Source organism: Corvus kubaryi, unplaced genomic scaffold (assembly GCF_017639235.1).
Source record: "Corvus kubaryi isolate FWS band 111438036 unplaced genomic scaffold, C.kubaryi_AGA036_p1.0 69, whole genome shotgun sequence".
NCBI lineage: Eukaryota > Metazoa > Chordata > Aves > Passeriformes > Corvidae > Corvus > Corvus kubaryi.
Window position 1 is genome coordinate 4494542 of NW_024582057.1, and position 19308 is coordinate 4513849.

A 19308-nucleotide genomic window follows, 5' to 3' on the forward strand; every position below is an offset into this window, starting at 1 on the left:
CTGGTTTGTGGTATTTGGGTAAAAGAATGCACAGTACTCCTAACTAGCATTTTTTGTACATTTTAGATGAAACTTGCTTGTTTCTCTGTGTCCAAAGGCATAGGCTATTCTGAAATTCTCAATAATGGGGATATGCCAGAATAGAAGGTGGGAAAGGGATTCTAAAATGTTTAAAAAGGATGAGGAAAAGGTTGATGTTGATCAGTTACTTAATGGTATTTAAAGGTAGGGACATCTTATTAGGAACGCACATTTAATGTTACTAATTCTTCTGGTATTGATGTCAGTCTGTGAACTAGTGATATCACATGAATAAAAAAGACCTGGATGCTATCATAACTTTGAAAAAATGTTAACATATAGGATGGATTAACCATAAAACTTTGGTGGATAGAGGAACATCTAGACTGGAATAATTCTGGATTAGGATCTGGGGATTTGGCAGCAATATGGTTTTATAAAATACTGGACACAATTTAATATGCAAAACCAGAAGGGAAGTAGCAATGAAGAGTCAGCAGTGATTAAATCAAACATCTAGAGTGAATCAGCACTGACTGAATTAAAATAAATGAGCAAAAATGGAGCACAGTGAAATAAATATTGTGGAGACATAGAGTAACAGAAAAATGTGGAATTAAAACTATACCTGAGAATACTTTATTAAACCTTATCAACAGGAAAGATTTCCTAAAATCTTTTGAGCAGTCATGCCCTATGTGTCTATACAAACTTGTTACCCTTGGCCATATGTACTGTATTTTTATTTCCATATTTTTTTACTTTACATTTCTTATTCACTCATACTCCTGGTGAATGTAAATTCATCAAATAAATTGCGGGAATGGTGCAACCAATAAAAGCATACCTAATGTAAGTATAAGTTTATCTGTAACTTATTTATAGGTACAGTAGATAGCTCAAGATAAACCTTTAAGAGGGTTTTGTTCAGTTGTTTAAATAGGCACAGTGGATCTTGCCAAATGTCCTAGCGAGCAACTTCAAGGAATGTAGAAGAATCTTCAAAGTAATTAACACGGTTAATTTTAAGATGGTGTGCCCTGCTGGTGCAAAAGGGTGTAAGACTGGAAAAGTGGATGCACAGCTCTCCAGGAAATTAGAAACTATTTTGTTCTTGAGTCAGGAGTCATGTGAGAGCTGAACCCAGACTCCCAGCCGGGACCTCAGAGTCCCACTGTGGTGTGAAGGTGGACACCTGCAGCCCAGAGTGGCATCCTGACAACACAATGTGCAGCCCATCCCATCAGGTTGTGGTGTGGTGTTGCTAGAGGCACCAAGAGAGGGGGTGAGTCTTGGGCCCCATTCCATCAGATCATGGCTGCAGGAAAGTGCTACATGCTGTCTGCAATGGGCAAATCTCATTTTATGGTGGTACCTAAAGCCTTCACTTGTAATGTATGGGGCAGGAATCATTCTTCTCTCTTAGAGTTCATCCATGGGCTCAACCCCCTTGTATACAATGGGAGGCAGGGAGGGCTTCCTCATTTCTTGATCCTGAACGAGCCTAGGTGAGAGCCAGGTCCCAACAGCCCTGTGTGCACTCCCTGCACACAGATTAGTTGGCTGTGCTCAAGGTGGGCTCTCTAGCATGGTACAGTTGTTGGAGAGAGTGGCTTGAGAGGCCCTGACCAGCTTTGGAGCTTCTTGAGAAAGCAGCAAGAAGCCTCAACAGCTGCTTTCTCCCTGATTTTCGAGTTACACTTATTCTGTGGCTGCTGCTTTGCTGAGCAAGGCTGCAGCTGTACCTGTGGCTGGCTACATTCCCCACTGATCCACATCCAGACTGCTGACTTCATGGCCTGCTTAGTCTCATACCTGCCTCATCACCATGGACTCGTCTGATGGTCTGGACTCCTGGCTGAACCCGATGACTGTCACCAGGCCTGCTTGGCTCATGTGCTGCCATGCTTTACTGCTCATAGGTGAGGCTGCTGCCTCTGCCTGTTTTGGTGACTCTGGATTTACTTTCCCTTATGAAGCTGCTCCCTTCTGCTGCTCCTCAGTGCCTGCCTGCTCAGCTCTATCAAATGTGAGGTCTTTCTTTGCATGACTGAAAGCATAACTTTCATATAGATCTTCAAGATCAAGGATATCTCTCCAAAGTAGGCTACACTCAAGATGGGATCTGCACGTTCACAGCTTTGGATTACAGCTTTACCCATTTTGGGGGAAGTTACTCCCTTTTCTGAATTAGATCCTATCTTTCCTTTCAACACGCCATTCCTCTATGAAAACAAATGCCATTAGCACAGGCATCTTTCACTCAAGTTCACCATCTAGGCTTTCATAATCAGGATAGAGGCAAGACTTATATTAACCCAAGGAAGATGTCTATGATTAGGTGAACCCTGCTCTTAAAATGATGTTTTTTCTGATACATGCCAAGCTAGTTAGAGCTCTTAGGTGGAAACATCTTCACTGAGGTCACCTAGGGGATAAGTGAGCTAAATCCTATTCCAGGCTGCACTATATACTTTCAGCCCTTGCAGCTGAAAGCCACGATAGATTTGTATTTAGAATATATTTGCAGCCAAGAATAACTGGTATCTTCCATACACTTCAGAGGGAGAAGGTTTTTTTGAAAATGAAAGTCCAACTTCATGCTCAGATTTTAGATTCAGGCTTTCCAAGGGCAAGGGGCTGGATCCAAGGGATCACAGTCCTTTCTTTCCTGTTTCTTATTTGCAGATGCGTCACGGCATTACGCACTTGGCAAGGACATCCCACCAGCTCCTAGATTCCAACATACAGTACAGAAGAGACAGTCAGGAGGGCTGCAGAGCTTAGGATATTTCTGGCTTGTGTTTGAAGACTACAGCCAGCTGGCTTCATTTACCAAGTTTTCTAAATCTAGCTAATCCTACTGCCAGATCCAGCTTTTGTGACTTTTCCATGCCTCCTGCTTCACTTTCCTTGAAGGAAACAGGGAACAGCTGTTTGAACAGCAGATACAGCCTGAATGGGCAAGCATTTCTCTGTTCTGTGCTCAGCCCAGGGAAGTGAGGTGATGGCTGCTGCTGCAGAGGAGAGGACGGGAGAGGTGGCAGCTCATAAGGTAACACCTCTCTCCCTCCTACCCTACAATAGCAAAGGCAGTTTGCATCTTTTTGCAGGAGTAGGGACAAGGTGTGGGCGTTAGTGCAGGCAGCAAGGCATAGAGAACTGGTGGGTTAGTTGTTGGAGGACAAAGCCCTGTTTCAGTCTATTTGTTGAGGTCAGAGTATCCCCCATTCAACTGCACAAGACCTGAGGCCAGCCACAATTTGATATCATTGTCAATGCCATCATAGCTCTTTGAGTTCCTTCCCAACATTTTGCAGTCCTATTCCTTCCCTTCTCTTCCACCCACAAGGCAAGGAGTGGGTACAAATGAGAATGAGTGCTTTACAGCTGCCATTTGTAACATTGTCATATCATTAATGTGATATGAAAAACACTGGAAAGGAGATTTTTTTCCTGATCTGGAGTACTAAAAGGCAGAGATCTCCAAATCTCACAGAAGAGTTGAGTGGGTCCTAAATCCCCATTCTACATTTTGTAAACAGAGCACTTTGTAATGCAATAACTAATAATGTAACTACAGTAATAATAATGCATATATTGTTTCCTGGTGTTGTTTTTAATTAAACGGCAGAATACTGTAGTCTTCTTTCTCTCAGTTCTTAGTGCAGTTTTAATGCATATACACATGCCGTTTCATAGTGTGATCTGCTAATAGTGTCATGTTATTATATCAACATCAAATAGTTACTTGTAATCCCATTAGGTAGATCTGTTGACAGTACTTTCTTGCAGATCTTTTATTCTGTTCCATACTAGCTACTTGAGCTATGCTATTTATTGCGGATGACTGCCTCACATTCAGTGTGTTTTGGGGGCGGTTTCAGAAAGTTAAAGCTAATGCAGTTAGCCTGTTTCTCAGAAGGTGGAGAAGGAAAGAAATATGCTGGTTTTGCCCATGTATGGAGAAATCATACTGTTATCTCATATAGAAATGCCTGTTTTTTGGAAGACAACCTTAAAATTTGGCATAAGGTACAAGGATGACAGGAGTTAGCAGAGCTGTATAGGCAGCATCAATGCACACTTAATAGGTTTGAGTTCCTTTTTCTGTACAGGGGGTAAAGTAGCTGAGAGGAAGGGGATATTTAGAAGTGTAGGGCTAAAGATAGTGATAAAGGCATTTACTGCAGAAAAGCTTGATGATTAAATTCTTCCAGAGGCCTATGATTAGGTTTGGCCTGCTGAAGCTGTCTGTGGCACCTCAGAGATGCTCAGTGAAAGCCTCCTGAAACTTCTGCACAGGCCACATTTTGTCTCACATCCCATTGCCAGTGCGGTTGTTCATCCGTTCCTCCCCTCAAGCACCTCTCCTGTTGCCAGGGCGCTGCTGTGTTGCAGCATTTGAGAATGTAAAGCAGAAGCATTGTCTCTTCTGTGCTCAGAGCAATTTCCCTGCTGGCAGTCAGCATGTTGGAAAGCAGCTGACCTCAAGCACAGAAATATGAAGAGAGGGGAGGTTACTAGAGTTTATGGAAGAGGCCTCACAAGCATGTGAGGTAAGAGATGCAAAAGGCAGGAGCTGTGGAAAATGCACTAAAAAGAGCGAAGAGAAATGTGAGAAGTGGAAGGCGACAGACCATAAGTATAGCATGGCTGTTCTATCAAGGTACTGTTCCTAGTTGTGGAGGTAGTTAGGGTTTGGGACACTCTGGTGCACAGGGGATGCATGTAATTGGTGACTTTCATAAAACATTCACAAGCAGGGGAACAAAACTCCAAGTCTCGGTGCTGGTTCCTATTTGTTTCGGCCAAGGGATAGAAGTTCACATGACAGATCTAAAGGTCGGCCCCCTGCGGATGACATTTGTATCAAGGAATACAATTCTGCTTAATGGGTTTTTTTCCTTGTTTTGGATTTAATAACTGATCACTACAAGCATTTCTATATGTGCCAACAATATACTTTCTTCAAGTATGGGTAAGATAATGTTTTTTTAATCTTGCCTGCTTGGAAATAGTTACAGTGAAGGTCACCTGCACAACCCTTACTAGTCACCTTGTGCACATGACTGTAAGGGACTTTCCTTGCATGAACACACGTTCTTTCTTCCACAGTTGCTTCTGTATGCTGCAGTGCACAGGGATGCTGTTGGTAATTTGCTATAGTTTGTAAAGCAATGAGATGTAGATTCCTGAATTTTAGGTTCTATGGAATAGAAATGGCTTGTTCCCATAGAGATATCACAGAATAGCTGTGGTTGGAAGGGATCACAGGAGGTCATCTAGTCCAGCCTCTGTGCTCAAAAATATTTCAATATTACTTCTGTAGCAATGCCCTGGTGTTTGTTCCATTTTAGAGATGGAGAAAAAGCCATCAAAATCAGTCATTGCCCTCACCTGTTTTTTTCCCTGATTTTGTGTTGCTTAGTATTTGCTTCTTCTCTGGTACAGATAAAAATGTATCACAACTGAGGCAGCAGCTAAGCAACACAGGATGTGTTAGGCAGCAGCACCTCAGCTGAGCCAAAGGTCAGATGTGGTACTGACCCCCATGCATCCTGGGATGGTGGCAACCCGTGGGTGGATTACGTCTTGCTCTGGGAGAATGGCCTCCGGAGGGAAGGCCAAACTGTTGTCCAGACTTTGAATTTGATTAGCAACCAATGAAATTAATAGTGGAAGAAAGATGGATCCCATTTTCAAAAAATAGGCAGTATGTAGAAACAAAAATGGCTGATAGAGCTACTAGGCTCTTAAAATTTTCTTGAATTTAATACGGTGTTTAAAGTTTAAGGAAAAAAAAACCCCTTCTCTCTGAAGCTGCAAGTTTCCCCAAAAATAGAGCTGGTGAGAAAAACGTGAACTAACTTTACCAAAAATATAATCTATGTTGTGAACAAGTCTCAATTACATTAAAGCAGTGGAGCTTGGTTACGCTTCCCCTCTCACCCTGCTGCTGCTCTGTGGGGGCCAGCATTTCACAGGGGACAACACAGACCAGTGAGAGCTGCTGTTTGCAAACCGTGTGGGGGACTGCCTCAGGGCTTTCCCAAACCAGTTTTTCCTGAATAACATCACCTTATGATCCTGACAGCACTGAGAAGCAAAAGGAGGAAGGGAAAAGACTCCACAGGCTTACTTAGCAAGCTGCGGGCCATTGCTGTCTCCTCTGTCTTGTACATTTGGGTTCTGCAACACCAGAGCCTGGATCTTGGCAGCTCTTTTTGCTCCTGCAGCACACCCAACAGCTCTCACAGCTCTTCTTTATCCTCTGAGAGGGCAGATCAACCCCACCATTACTCTTTGTGTAGTCCCTTTTAAAGCCCATGCATTTTGAAGGCCTTACCCTGTGCCCTTCAACACTTAAGTATGTCAGTCACTGGCCCCTATCTGGCCCTATACATTTTAACTGTACAGTTAAACTAGTAATTTTCTGAGTCAGTGCCAGAGTTTCTTACCTTGGGCTCCTTGACTGTAAAACAGTCTGTGAGCAGACTCGACATCCAAAAAGTAGTCCATTTTGAAGGTGCTTTATGTTTGTGTACAATACTCCGCTATGAACGATCCGTCAGATTCCTAGAAAAGATTACAGAGATGTCAGAGAAAAAAGCTGGTGGGTTTCTTTGTGGAAAGAACTGTGTAGGCAGTCACTAAAGTACTTCATTTGGCGTATTAGGGTCAAAGTATTTTCAAGTCACTATTCATAGAACTTCATAAGCATCCTTTTCTATTTTAGAATGTTTGATTCAAATCCTTGTCTAAAGACAAAAAAGAAAAGTGCTACTGCAGTATTAGCAAGATTCCTAGTACAATCACCTGTATTTTAGTCACAGTCTCCATTTCTTAGGACACATATACTTGGATCCATCTGCCTGTTACATTTGCTCTTAAAAAGAAAATCAGAAAAGCTCAGGACAGGGACCTCCTTTAGCCAGATTCACAGCCAGCACCTCTGAGTAGGCACTACTCTAACAGACTACATTGAAGATTGCATTCTTGCCACTTATGCCAAAACACTGCACTGGAAAGGAAGACACAATATTCTGGATATTTCACTCCACCTAAGTGGACCAGAATCCAACCTTGCCTTCCCTCTCTCCTCTTGCTGACCAGAAGTAGCAACAGAACATCCACCATCAGTTTTAAAATACGTGGTAAGAGCAATCGTTAAGAAATGGTAGGCTACTCCTAGCACTGTTTCATAGCTAAGGTTCGTATTTTGGGCATCCTTTTGAATGTCAGATCTGCCGAGATCCTAGATTACAACTCTCCAAGATGTACACTGAATTATGTTTGCCTCTGCCCGGCAGAGTTCCTGGAATGATAGTGTGACCCTTCTCCAGCTTCGTTACTACCTTCTGCATTTTCTTATACTCTTAAAAACTCACTTAGAAAAAACAAGATTAGGAGAAAACACATAACCCCGTTCTCTCACCCACACCTCAGTTCACCACAGCATACATCGTAAGCATACAAACAATTCTGAACAACATGTATTTTAAGACAGACAAAAATACCTCTAGTCCTTTTCCATGCAAACCTAACAGAAAGATTTGGAGCTGGGAGTCTGACTCTTGCTTCAAGTAATTCCTTTAATTATGCTATGAAAATCAGGAAACCATGTTTCCAAAGCTTTACCTTTTTCCTTTGATTCAGTTCTCATCAGTCAACATGCAGTCCTTTTAAAATTCAGAAGTCTGTCCTGATGAGAAAAGTTTTACGTTCCACAGCAATTCACTTTACCATAGCACTCCCAAACCAGAAATGATACTTACTGCAGAGTATCAAGGGCTGTCTGGCAGTGGTGTAAGCTCCAGTAGTTTCAAGGAGGGTTTCTTTGATCTTACTAAATGTCCCCAGTGTAAGCAAACAATTTTGATTGTTTGATTGGAACTCTGATGAATAATGCATAACGTCAACTGGACTTCCTTTATCAGATAAAAATGGCCAGGAGATGTTGTTACTTAGCAACAGGAGGTGACACTACGTTCATCTCCCCCACTCCCTCTCGCCCTTCATACTAAAAAATTAAGCCCCTGGTTTTGATTTGATAAAAACTTTCCTAAGGAAAAAAAAAAACCTATATCAAGTTTCCATAAGAATTTGTTTTACACTTCTATCTTCCTTGTTGCATTTCATATTCTGAGATATTTTTAATGTTTCATAATAGTTAAATTTAAACATAACATTGTGTTTTGTCTAATAATTTGCTTTCAGTTAGTAATATACGTGCTTACTCCATCATGTACCATAAGGGTAATGAGATTGTTTTACTATGAATATAATGCAAATAGCATCTTGAGAAGAGATTCGTTTCTTATCTGGTACTGCTTGTTGGACAAGGCAGACAGAAAAAACAACACACAAAATGTTCCAATGATGCTATGAAATATATAGAATATTGAGAAACCTTTCCTATTACAGAATTCCTACTTCAAGAAATTCATTCATTCTTGAAGGAGTTCTAACATCTGATATAAGCATTCTCAAGGAATCGTTGCATTTCTGCTTAAGATACAGTCTTTTACAAAATACACAATGTAGCTTTTTTTAGGAAATGCACATTGACAAAAAGCCAAAGCACTGAAAGATTTTAAAAATAAATAAATAAAATCAGATGCAGAAGTACTTACCAGTGTTACTGACCTCTTTCCATCCTACTGTCATGGAATAAGACTAAGCAAATGCAACCCAGTCTGTGAGCCAGAAAGAACAGCTTCTAATTTTCACTTCAACCTCGAAATCAAGAGTACTGAATAGAGAAAGGTGACGGATCTGCTGTTTTATATTATGATGAAATGAAAGCTCTTAGCACAGATCTGAGTAGAACTGCTTTTTTTTATACTACATTAGCCTGCTAATTTGAGGAAAGTGAAAGGCTTTGTTTTACTGTCTTTTATCTGTTCTCTTTGCTACCCCCACAATTTAATTTGCATTTAAAATTATTCTTATGTCTCCACTGCACTCCAAGGTATGGAGCATTTTCTAATCACGATGAATGTTCAGTGTGGTTTTTTGTGCAATGCCACTTTTATTCTGAGCCAGAAACATGGTGAGTAATTATAATTGCCAGCTATTTTCTAGAATGAAATACAGAGTGGTTGTCTGATGCAGTTTTTGATTTTTCCTTCGTTTAGCAGTACATTGCAACAAACTACTCAGTCAAAGCATCAGTAAAAACATAAATCAAATAGCACAGTGTCATGGCATGATAGCTTAAGCATGCATATCCATAGACCGTGACAGCAGAATATGTTTCTACCAAGATATTTTCAATTATAATTTGCCTTTTAAAAGTTTAAAAGTGAGCTTGAATGTCTAATAAACTGAAATATAGCAGTTATCTCTTGGTGGCTTCCAGCTGATCTAGTTTAGCATTATTGAAGCTGAACATAGTTTGGAATCCTGATCAAGCCAGGCACTAGGGGCTAACAAGGGCAATGCTATTAAGTTGCATGGGCATCCCTCACAAGAGGATCAGGACCCTGCTTTTTCCAGCAGCTCTTTGAGAAGTTCCCCAAAGCCTTTTTGGAAGTAAGAAATTAAAGAAGGCAGTGATAAAGTGATCCTTTGATAAATTTAAACTCAGGAGCGCTGGTCAAGAGAAGTGTCAATAAGCAGTCAGACATAGTCTTCCCATTTTTGCAGGTATTTTGCTCAAAAGATCAGATATAGATGCCTTCTGAAATCCATTACCATCAAATGTTACTGGTGCTCCGAACTGTGGGTTCTCAAAGATCAGATTTTCTTTTCAGTATCAGAAAACTCTATCTCAAGGAACATAGGAATTTTTTTGTTTGTTTTTAAGAAGAAACCCAAGAAGATGAATAAACTCTCAGAGTACAGGGGTTTTTTTTGGAGCAGGTTAGAAAGTAAGAATCCCCATGAAGAGATTAACCACATGGCTTCCCATTCCTAAGACTTCTTATATTCTTTTCCAGAGCGCCGAGACAGCATCAAAGATAAGGAGAAGCTACATGAACTCCAAGTAGAGTCTGGTATAGGCTGTTCCTACACTGGCACACCACTAAATATAGTTGGGTTGAGTAGGTGTCTCACTGTGCCACCTTAGTGGTAGATCTGGTTTACCAAACTGTGTTCCTGTTTTCAGAGATCTGACAAACATTTTCATTCCTAAATACAAATTACAGCAAAAACAATCAGCAAGAACACTGCAAGCTGCTTTCTTTGCATTTTAGAGAGTTGCTAGCACCTCCCGCTTTGCATTTTGGAGGGTTTGTCCTTGCCATGGTGACTACTGAACAAGAGGTCCCTCCAAGCTGGCCTCTGATAATAATCGGATCCATTATCTTATGGAACTGGGGCCAGTTGCCTGTTTAGCTGAGCTGGCTTTCATCAACAGAAAACCAGGAAAAAGAAGAAAGGCTGTCATCACAGAGATTCAGAAGGAAAAAGAAAGACAGGAACATCTCTCACTCCCAAGGATTTTATCTGCCTGTTTGCAAGCAACATGGAATATTTTTGGTTTTTCCTAGGGACACAATATCCCAGTCAGAAGGAGACTGAAAAAAACCTACAAGTTTTCATGCTGGAAAATGTCTTATAGCACCTATCCTTTAGCATTTGATGTATCCTTCTGACCCTCTTTGCTATGTCCCTTTCAATATGCATTGTCATCTTGCACTGTGACTGGCAAGTGAAGTAATTGAAATCACCAGCAGCCTCTCTACTGACCATTGCAAGATCATCCATCTTGATACTTTCATCCATCTCAGGGATTTACAGTTTATTTTGAATTATAGTGCAGCATTTCTGACAACTGATAAGAGCTCTCTCCGACTAGGGAGCACTTAGCAACAAGAAAGGTAACAGTGCCTATATATTTATATGCTTCTGTAGCGTTCATCACCATGGGGGAAATCCTTGCCTGCCTGATTAGAAAACCTCTAGGATGGTAGTGTGGGCTCAGATTTGACCCACAGTCCAGGAAGAGCTCAATCCTCAGAAACAGAAATCCAGTACATCCAGTTCAGTTGAAAAGCCTACATGTCTAGAAAAACGTGCAGGTGAAACAGATCTGTTTCAAGCATGATCCCCAGATCAGGCTTCACATATCCATGAGGCTCAGTGGGAAAGTTGTGCACACCTCTTGTGCTAATGCACAGTCCGTTGAGATGTGTAACCTGACTTGGTTTCCAAAGAACAGCAGAGCATCTTGGGGAACAGGATAGGGAAGGGCAGCAGTAGCCAGAACTAGAAACTATACTCTCTAGCCCTCTGAATGTTTTCCCTGTGCTCTGTCAAGGCCTGAAGCCAAACTTGCAAAACCTCTGCTATTGACTGGACCTCTTAGCAGCATAGATCCCTGTTTAGGATAATGAGTGATTTTGTAACCTACACAGATATCTATATAGGACTACACAGAGACTGAATGCTTTGTGAGCTAGACCGTAATACCAACGAATTGAACTCTGCTGAGGAAATACTTGGAAAAAACCAGTCACACTTAGGAAAAATCTGAAGCCAAAATTCCTCATCATGAGCTTTAGTAACCTACTACATCACATTTGACTTTTTCCCAGATTAAAAAAAGAAAGCCAATAAAAGCCCTTCCAAATCTCAAGAGGAACGTAATTGAACACTTGGCATTTAAAACGAGTGAGAAAGGAGTGAGTAGCCTTTTGGTTCTCTAACAGTCAGATACATGTAGGCTTTGGGCTGAGGTTTTTTCCTACCCTGAACTCTCTATTGAGAACATAACTGTTACTGTAATGACTCAGAGCTTTGAAAAAAGAGTCTGCTGCTGACAAACACTAATATTAACCTGAAAGAAAGTGGGAGAGAGAATGTAATGTGTGACTGAAGAAGTGTAGGCAAGGTGATTATTACAGAGAGTTGTTTCCTGAGGGATACATTCAGAATAAAGGAGGAATATAAAAGTTTAAGCCCCTAAGCTGTAAAGAATGGGCTTTTTTTAATTATAATTATTAGTCTTGTACTTAGATATGTTAAAAAGAGAGGATTGCTAGCAAAATTAGGACACAAATATGTTCTCTATTTCTTGTTTGTAATGCAAGACAGATATTATGATGCACATAACAAGCAGTAAAAGACAAAAATATTCAAATTAGGTTTGCAGATTCTTTACAGGGATAGAGACTAACATTGATGTTTTCAGAAGTTTCTACAAATTTTGTACAATTCCATTTTGGGATCCTTAGGCTGAAACCACATAGGAATTTAAAGAGAGATGTCCAGAAGAAGGTACTTCCAGTGCCGCAGTATTTACTTTTAATGCTTCTGCCGTAAAATTTATCAATATCCAGAAACATTAAAGAGAACGTAAAGGTAGCTCTGGCTCTGAAATCAGTAGAAGGATTGGTTTGTGCTTTCATAGCATCAGGGTCACATTCCTGTTATTTAGGTCCAAAGCAATAACAGCATGGATTCCAATGCAGAAGAGATGAGCTTGAAAGGAGGCAGCTCCAGCATCATGCGTCATGAACAAGAAGTTCAAGAAGTTGCTAGTTGAGAAAACCTTTAAAGTGCTGTCATTGAGAACAAAGGTTAGCTATCGTGCATAGTAAAAGTCTGTTCTAAGATGATGTATGGCAGTTTGATACGCCTTCATTTGAGGGAGGAGAAGTTGAAGTCATAATTATATGATAAACAGAGAAGAGAGAATTTGGGAGAGCATGTACGTTAAAGCCTAAGCCTCCAGTCCTTATACAGGCAGAAATTCTTCAGCTTTAATAGACCTTCATAATTTTCCTCAATTACATGACCAGATTATTCTTTTCCTATAACAAACTACACAGGAATGGAAGAAAAGGAACTTTCTCTAGTTCACCCCCATGGGCGACTTGGTGGAAGTAATGAAACACAGAGCTATCTGTGGTGGGTAAAGTGGAGGAAATGAGTAAAACAGATGATTTGGGTAAGCCTTCCTTCACTCCCCTGCCAGCATTCAGCAGTCGAGAAGGTGAAGGCATTGCTTTTGACTTCCTGCTCACTTTCCAAGGAGTTCTGGCAAAGGAACTTTAAAGGAATCTAAATTGGCTGCTGGAAGCAAAGACAACAAAATCATCCATCCTCTGTGCCCTCCTGGGACTGAGCAATCACCAAAGCTTGAGCTATCCCCCTGCACAAGATAGTGTGGCTGGCCAAATATGTAAGAGGGAATGCCTTCATTTTGCACTAATACAGGTACTGTCTCAGTCTTAACCTTCCTTGAAAGAAAGGGAAAACTAGCACTGGGAAACTGGAAACAACTGTGTGCTTACAGTCTCCTGATGGCATTTGAGATATTGCACTGAAAGGGCATCATTCATAAACCTGGTTTTAGTTGGTTAGTGGTTTAAATGGGATAAACAATTCCAAAGTACCTGAGCAGCTGGACATAACTACAGTAACATGATTACATTCAATAAAAATTTAAGACTTACATTCTGGCTAGAACAAAATCAAATAACTTTTTGCCAACTGACTTTATGTAAGGCAAAGACATAACCATGAAGTATTAATGAATCTACAAGGTGTAGTTCTCAAATAACAAGATTTGATTTAATATTCATAGGGCACTGTGCATACATAGATAAATAATATATATCAATGCCAGTCCCTGAATAATTTACTGTAAAATCATAGAATGGTTTCGGTTGAAAGGGACCTTAAAAATCATTCAGTTCCAAGCCCCCTGCCATGGGCAGGGACACCTTCCACTAGATCAGGTTGCTCAGAGCTGCATCCAACCTGGCTTTGAATATTTCCAGAGATAGGTCATCCACATCCAGTGCCTTACCATCCTCACAGTAAAGACTTTTTTCCTAGTATCTAATCTAAACCTCCCCTCTTTCAGTTAAAAGCCAATTCCCTCTGTCCTATCACTACATGCCCTTGTGAAAAGTCCCTCTCTCTCTCTATCCTGCAGGCCCTCTTTAGGTACTGGAATGTTCAGAGGTCTCCATGGAGCCTTCTCTTCTCCAGGCTGAACAACCCCAACTTTCTCACCCTGTCTTCATGGGAGAGTTGCTTCAGCCCTCTCAGCATCTTTGTGGCTGCCCTCTGGACTTGTTCGAACAGGTCTGTGTCCTTCTTATGTTGGGGGCTCCCAATCTCCTTTCTTGTTTTTATACTGTGTTATCCTCCAAAAATTGCATCAATTTTTGTTATGGTTTGGTCTATGGTTCTTAAGATCTGTCTGGTAAGACAGATCAACAGTGAGAGCTTCAGGAAAAACAGCCACCTGTCTTGTATTTCCTACCCTATGTTACTCTGGAGCTATTGAGGAGCTGTATCTTTCACAATGGGAATATTTATAGGAATTGTAATGAAACAGGTGAATATAACTGACAAAATTGTCCAGATATCTTGAGAACTCCTGGACAAATATTACTGTACCTCACTATTGAAGTTATTCCAAAGCTTACCTGTACCTTTAACTTAGTTTGGATGTGATTTTTTAAATGTGCATAAGTTGGGTATTTTACTGCATTTTATATATGTAAGTATATGCAACTATGTATTGCTGTGTTCTCAATGCTTTTTTGAAGAACTTGAGCCTGCATAATTCAGGTCTAGGCAAGGTCAAAAATGACAAGTGCGATAAGCCAGAGGAACCCAATTCATTCTTTCTTAATTACAGTGAAACTGTAGTGCTGTCAAGTTACTTCTGTCTGATATCAAAAGTATGGCTCAAAAGAGTAATATGTACTGCAGCTACATGTTCCATTAGCATGATGGGGGCTACACAAGATCTCCTGTCTCCTCAGACATGCCTTTCTGCCCACATCCTCCTCCTCCTTCACCATACACTGCAGGCTCAGGAGAGTACTTAAAACTTCGTGTTGTTCGTGATTTCAAAGAATTTCTTCTTGCCTTTGGAGCAATCCTTCTTTGCACCTTCAACGGGAATTTGTAGCACTAATACCAAATTTGCATTACACTATGGAACAGCTAATGCAGATCCTCTTCTCCAGCTTGACAGAAGAGGAGGTCTTTTAACAAAACACCAGACTGGAGATTGTTTCTAAAACACTACAGACAAGGACAGTCCAGTGTTTTACGTGGGTTGAGCTTACTTTCAGTCAACCCTGTTGCAAAGAAAAATTAAGCATCTTTTCTGTTGCCCAAGTTTCACTAATTATTAGAGACACTAGAGCCACATCAGTGAGGTGCATCCCCATGAACTGACACAACAGCGTGTCAGGCAGACTACAAACAACTGCCCTGACAAATTACATTTTACCATCTATGAGTGGTCTTCTCAAAATAACATTCAAGTGTTTGCTCAATGCTCCACAGGGTGATGAGTAATATTAATAAAACATTGCCCTTGGGAGAATGAAGAAAAAAGGTACTTGTGGCACAGCATAGGAGTCAGGTTAAAAAAAATAACTTCACAGTGCTTCTTTTAAAACCTACTGAAAATCAATGGAAAGTGAATTTAGGTTATACTCAGTAAGTACACTGCCTCAGTTTCAATCCTTATGAGGCAGATTCTTCTGATATGGACTACCTTCTGAAACACAAAGTTGTCTCATTCAGCCTCCTGATTGACTCTCATCTGCATATTGTGTAGTAGTAATTTCCAAAGTATTCACATTTTTCAGTCAGCAAAGCCAGCAAGTATCCCTTGTATGGCACACATACCAGCCACACAATTTCCAGGGACCTGAATGCCAGCTGACTACACAGCTGGCATCCTACTTCTGGTCATGCTTGGCATGAATGACAGCTGTAACATCGGATGGCTGCAGGCTTAAAACACACGTTGAGGTATGTGACTCGCACCTCTGAGCTTTTCGACACGATCACGTGGACGTTTAAATCGTAGCGATAAATCCATGGCTTGCTTTCAGTTGATCTCCAGTATTTGAGCCAAGTGGATGTTAGAGCGCGCAAATCGGAAAGCCTGGTCTGACAAGCAGGTCTCACCAGTCCTGTTGTAATTGGAGTGTGTGCAGCAGTAATTGCGGGACACGGCTTTCCGCGGGTTATTATTGCCGCAGATTTACAGACACTGCTTAGGAGGAGGGGTTGTGGTGCTAGCTGCTGTGTTGCACAACAAAAGGAAATGAGAAGCTCTGAGCAGCTGTGGAATTACAGCCCTGAAGCTACAAAGATGCCTGTTTTGTAGAGGTCAGTGTCTCTGTAGAGAGGCAAAGGTGATGCCTGGTCTGTTAATGTAGACACAAAGAATCTTTTTTGAGAAATATTACTTTAATATTTCCCCCTCCCCTATAAAAGTATCCCAGGGTAATAATAACAATAAAACCCCCTCCCCCCACAGTGTTTTCCTTTTAAACCCATCAAGCATCAGAAAATCTGTCATTTCAGACCAACTTCTGCCCATCCCTATGGCAACTAATGGAAGCATTTAATACTATATATACAAAATGTAATTTGCTCCCCCGCCATCTCTAGTTATACTCTTCTTTTTATGCTAAAATTGCTCCATGACGCCTACAATGTTTGGAAAATGCTTTTGAAGTGACATGCATCAGAGGTTCAACGTCACTGAAAAAAGCTCAAGTGACCAATTAAAAAAATATTGATTTTGAAAAAGCAATTGTGGAAATTAGCAAAGGCCAAAAATATCTTGCCTGAACAGTCATATTTGTAGTCTTGGAATGCCCAGTATTAAAACTTGTAATGTCTTTGGAAAAGGAGGGAGAGGAGAAATCAAGCACTGATTATCAAACCAAAAAAAGGGACAGTATTTAATATTTTTGCAGGCTGCGATCCCTGTCATAGAAATAGCTTTTAAAGTTATGAAGCAGTCTCTGGAAATCCTTCCTCTGCCTAACCCCTTATGGCTTTAGAAGTTACTTAAAGTCAGTTTGAACTTGGGGCTTAAAATACTAAAATAAAAATGATGAAAAGATAGAAGTAATATGGATTTCTTTAATCTCCTTTTCAGAAGGGAGGGATGTATCCAGTGCTTACAGCTCTATGTAATGAACCTTCTGTAACACAGAACACACTTACAGTTATTTGGTTGTCCAGATCGTCTGACTTGTTCTCTATTCCTTATAGCTTTTATCTATACCTGTTTCAGAGCTGAGCACCCTACAGTAAAACCATTATTGCAAGCATACTAGGTAATAATTTCTTCATTCTGTTACCTCCTTTGAAATGGTCAGACATGCACAAAAAAAAAAAATCTCAGTTTCAAGTAGGCCAGCTTTAAAGAAATAGATAAAGCTATTTTTATAATATGTAAACATGTAGATCCACATACAAGTTTATAAATACACAGATAAATGAGTCAGGCAAGAAGAGAGCTATTGTGTGCTAATACACTGTCTCTGTCATTGTTACAATAATAACAAACTCCCAGGTTATCAGAATGTCTCCCAGGTATCTCAAGTAGTGATTTCAAGTGGGTAAGGGATCCACTTCATTAAACTCAAGAGACAAGGTAGCTCTGCCATTGCCTGAGTTCTTATATTCTTTATTATAGTGCTCTGCAAGTAAGGGGTCTTGCAACAATCACCAGCTGGCATGGACAGGTATCACCTACAGACTAGTCTGAGTAGCTCTATAGTAGATTTAGAGGAAAAATTAAAAGTTACGCAGAATTTTATGCCTCTTAGAGATGCCCAGCATGAGGAAGAAAGTGAGAAGTAAAAATTTACTTAGGATAATGCTTTTTACAGTATTTCTTTTGGAATTATAGAATCATTAAGGTTGGAAAAGGCCTCCAAGATCATTGAGTCCAACCTTTGACCCAACACCATCACTTCAACTAAACTATAGCACTAAGTGCTTGACGTTTCTTGAACGCCTCCAAGGATGGTGGCCCCACCACCTTCCTGGGCAATCTGTTCCAATGCTTTACCACCATCTTAGGGAAGAAATTTTTCCTGATGTCCAACTTGAACCTCCCCTGGTGGAGCTTAAGGCCATTTCTTCTTGTCCTGTTGCTATATGTCTGGGAGAAGAGACTGACACCCACCTTGCTAGAGCCTCCTTTCAAGCAGTGGTAGATAGCAATAAGGTATCCTCAAGCCTCAATTTCTCCAGGCTAAACAACCCTAGCTCCCTCAAAAAGAATGTGCAAAGGAAACTCAACTTCTGCAGAGGAGGTATGTGGGCACAGCAGCATTACAGTGGTGACTAAAGCCAGACAGTGCCAGCTGCTTCCTCTAAATCATTTCTCTTTCGCATTCCTTGTGCTAGACCTTCAGTAGGCGTAGACCATTAACAAATACCGGTAAGCCTCCTAACATGGTTCAGTTAAATGAAGGTCTAACCAGATACTTTTCTAGTAAAGGAGCTGCTTAAACAATATTTCAGGGATTGGACCTTGCAAAGGCATGGTCAATTCCTTTCAACTTGAGTTTTCTATCTGGAACTTCAAGCGGTGGGTAGGTAGAAGTAGCTGTGTGCCAAAAAGTAATAGGACAGAGTCTTGAGAAAGGAGGGGACAATTGCTATATGGAGTGAATATTGCAGCATGCTATAAAACCCTGCCTGTAACCCCATGATATGGGTTTTTCCATGCATTTCTTATTTGGCTTGTATTTTTCACCTGTGTAGGTACAGGAATATAAGAAGTTCAGTCCAAGCTGTGTAATGCACACAGATAAAACAAATCTCTCTTTTGAAACAGGTCCTAAACTGAAATTCACTGACTGTGGCAAGGATTTGGTATTCAAGATGTTTTAGTATTAGGATAAAAAGGGCTTCTGCCTGTGAACCATGTAAGAAACACACTTTGTCACAGAGTTCTATGAACGACTTTCTACAAAATCATCCAACAACAAATTTCTAATCAGCATTTGACCAGGAAGATTAGTGGAGTTTGAATTGAGCCACCACCACTCCTTCTCCAGTTTCTCACACCTGAGGAGATACTGCAGCTGGGTAGCTACTCTCTCTGGTCTCTGCACATAGTCAGCGGCCAACAAACAACAATTACTCCAGAGGTTACTTCAGAGTAATCCTGTCTTCCATTTCTCACTTCTTTTATTAAGAGCCCACAAAAACGAAATCTTAGTGAGAATCTTCTTTGTGGTGGTTCAACATCTGCAACTCACAGGAAGGCTTCAGTGGGTCTTGTAACAAATGAGAATGAGTTGTCTGGCTGTAGAAATAAGGGAGAATCAATCCTAACATGGTTTGTGCTGGAAGGGACCTTAAAGATCATCTAAGTTCCAACACCCCTGCCATAGGAGGGACACCTTCCTGTAGACCAGGGTGCTCAAAGACCCATCCAACCTGTTCTCAAACACTTCCAGGGATGGAGCATACACAGTTTCTCTGGGCAACCTGTTCCAGTGCTTTACCACCCTAAAAGCATAGTATTTCTTCTGATTA

General features: G+C 40.8%; 1 protein-coding gene and 1 long non-coding RNA gene across 11 annotated transcripts in view; one reads left to right on the forward strand and one right to left on the reverse strand.

Moving 5' to 3' along the window:
* Positions 1–8986, reverse strand: part of PHACTR1 (phosphatase and actin regulator 1) — a 292345-nt gene extending 283359 nt beyond the window's left edge. The window contains exons 1-2 of one of the 5 annotated variants that reach the window (XM_042049210.1): positions 8671–8986; positions 6483–6600 (exon numbers count right to left, since the gene is read on the reverse strand). In XM_042049210.1, coding sequence (XP_041905144.1) covers positions 6483–6543 — 61 coding nt within the window. In that variant the 5' untranslated portion in view covers positions 6544–6600; positions 8671–8986. Of the gene's footprint in view, positions 1–6482; positions 6601–7662; positions 7767–7799; positions 7952–8657 lie in introns of those variants that run through there. The other 4 variants (XM_042049207.1, XM_042049213.1, XM_042049208.1 and 1 more) reach the window with 4 other exon arrangements.
* Positions 1–19308, forward strand: part of LOC121674693 — a 45756-nt gene that overhangs the window by 7189 nt on the left and 19259 nt on the right. For 3 of the 6 annotated variants that reach the window (XR_006019784.1, XR_006019787.1, XR_006019783.1), the window contains exons 2-3: positions 9966–10022; positions 13916–14067. The exons of 1 other annotated variant lie outside the window; for it this stretch is intronic. This is a non-coding gene — a long non-coding RNA (uncharacterized LOC121674693). The remainder of the gene's footprint in view (positions 1–9965; positions 10023–13915; positions 14068–19308) is intronic. 2 more of the 6 variants (XR_006019788.1, XR_006019785.1) reach the window with 2 other exon arrangements.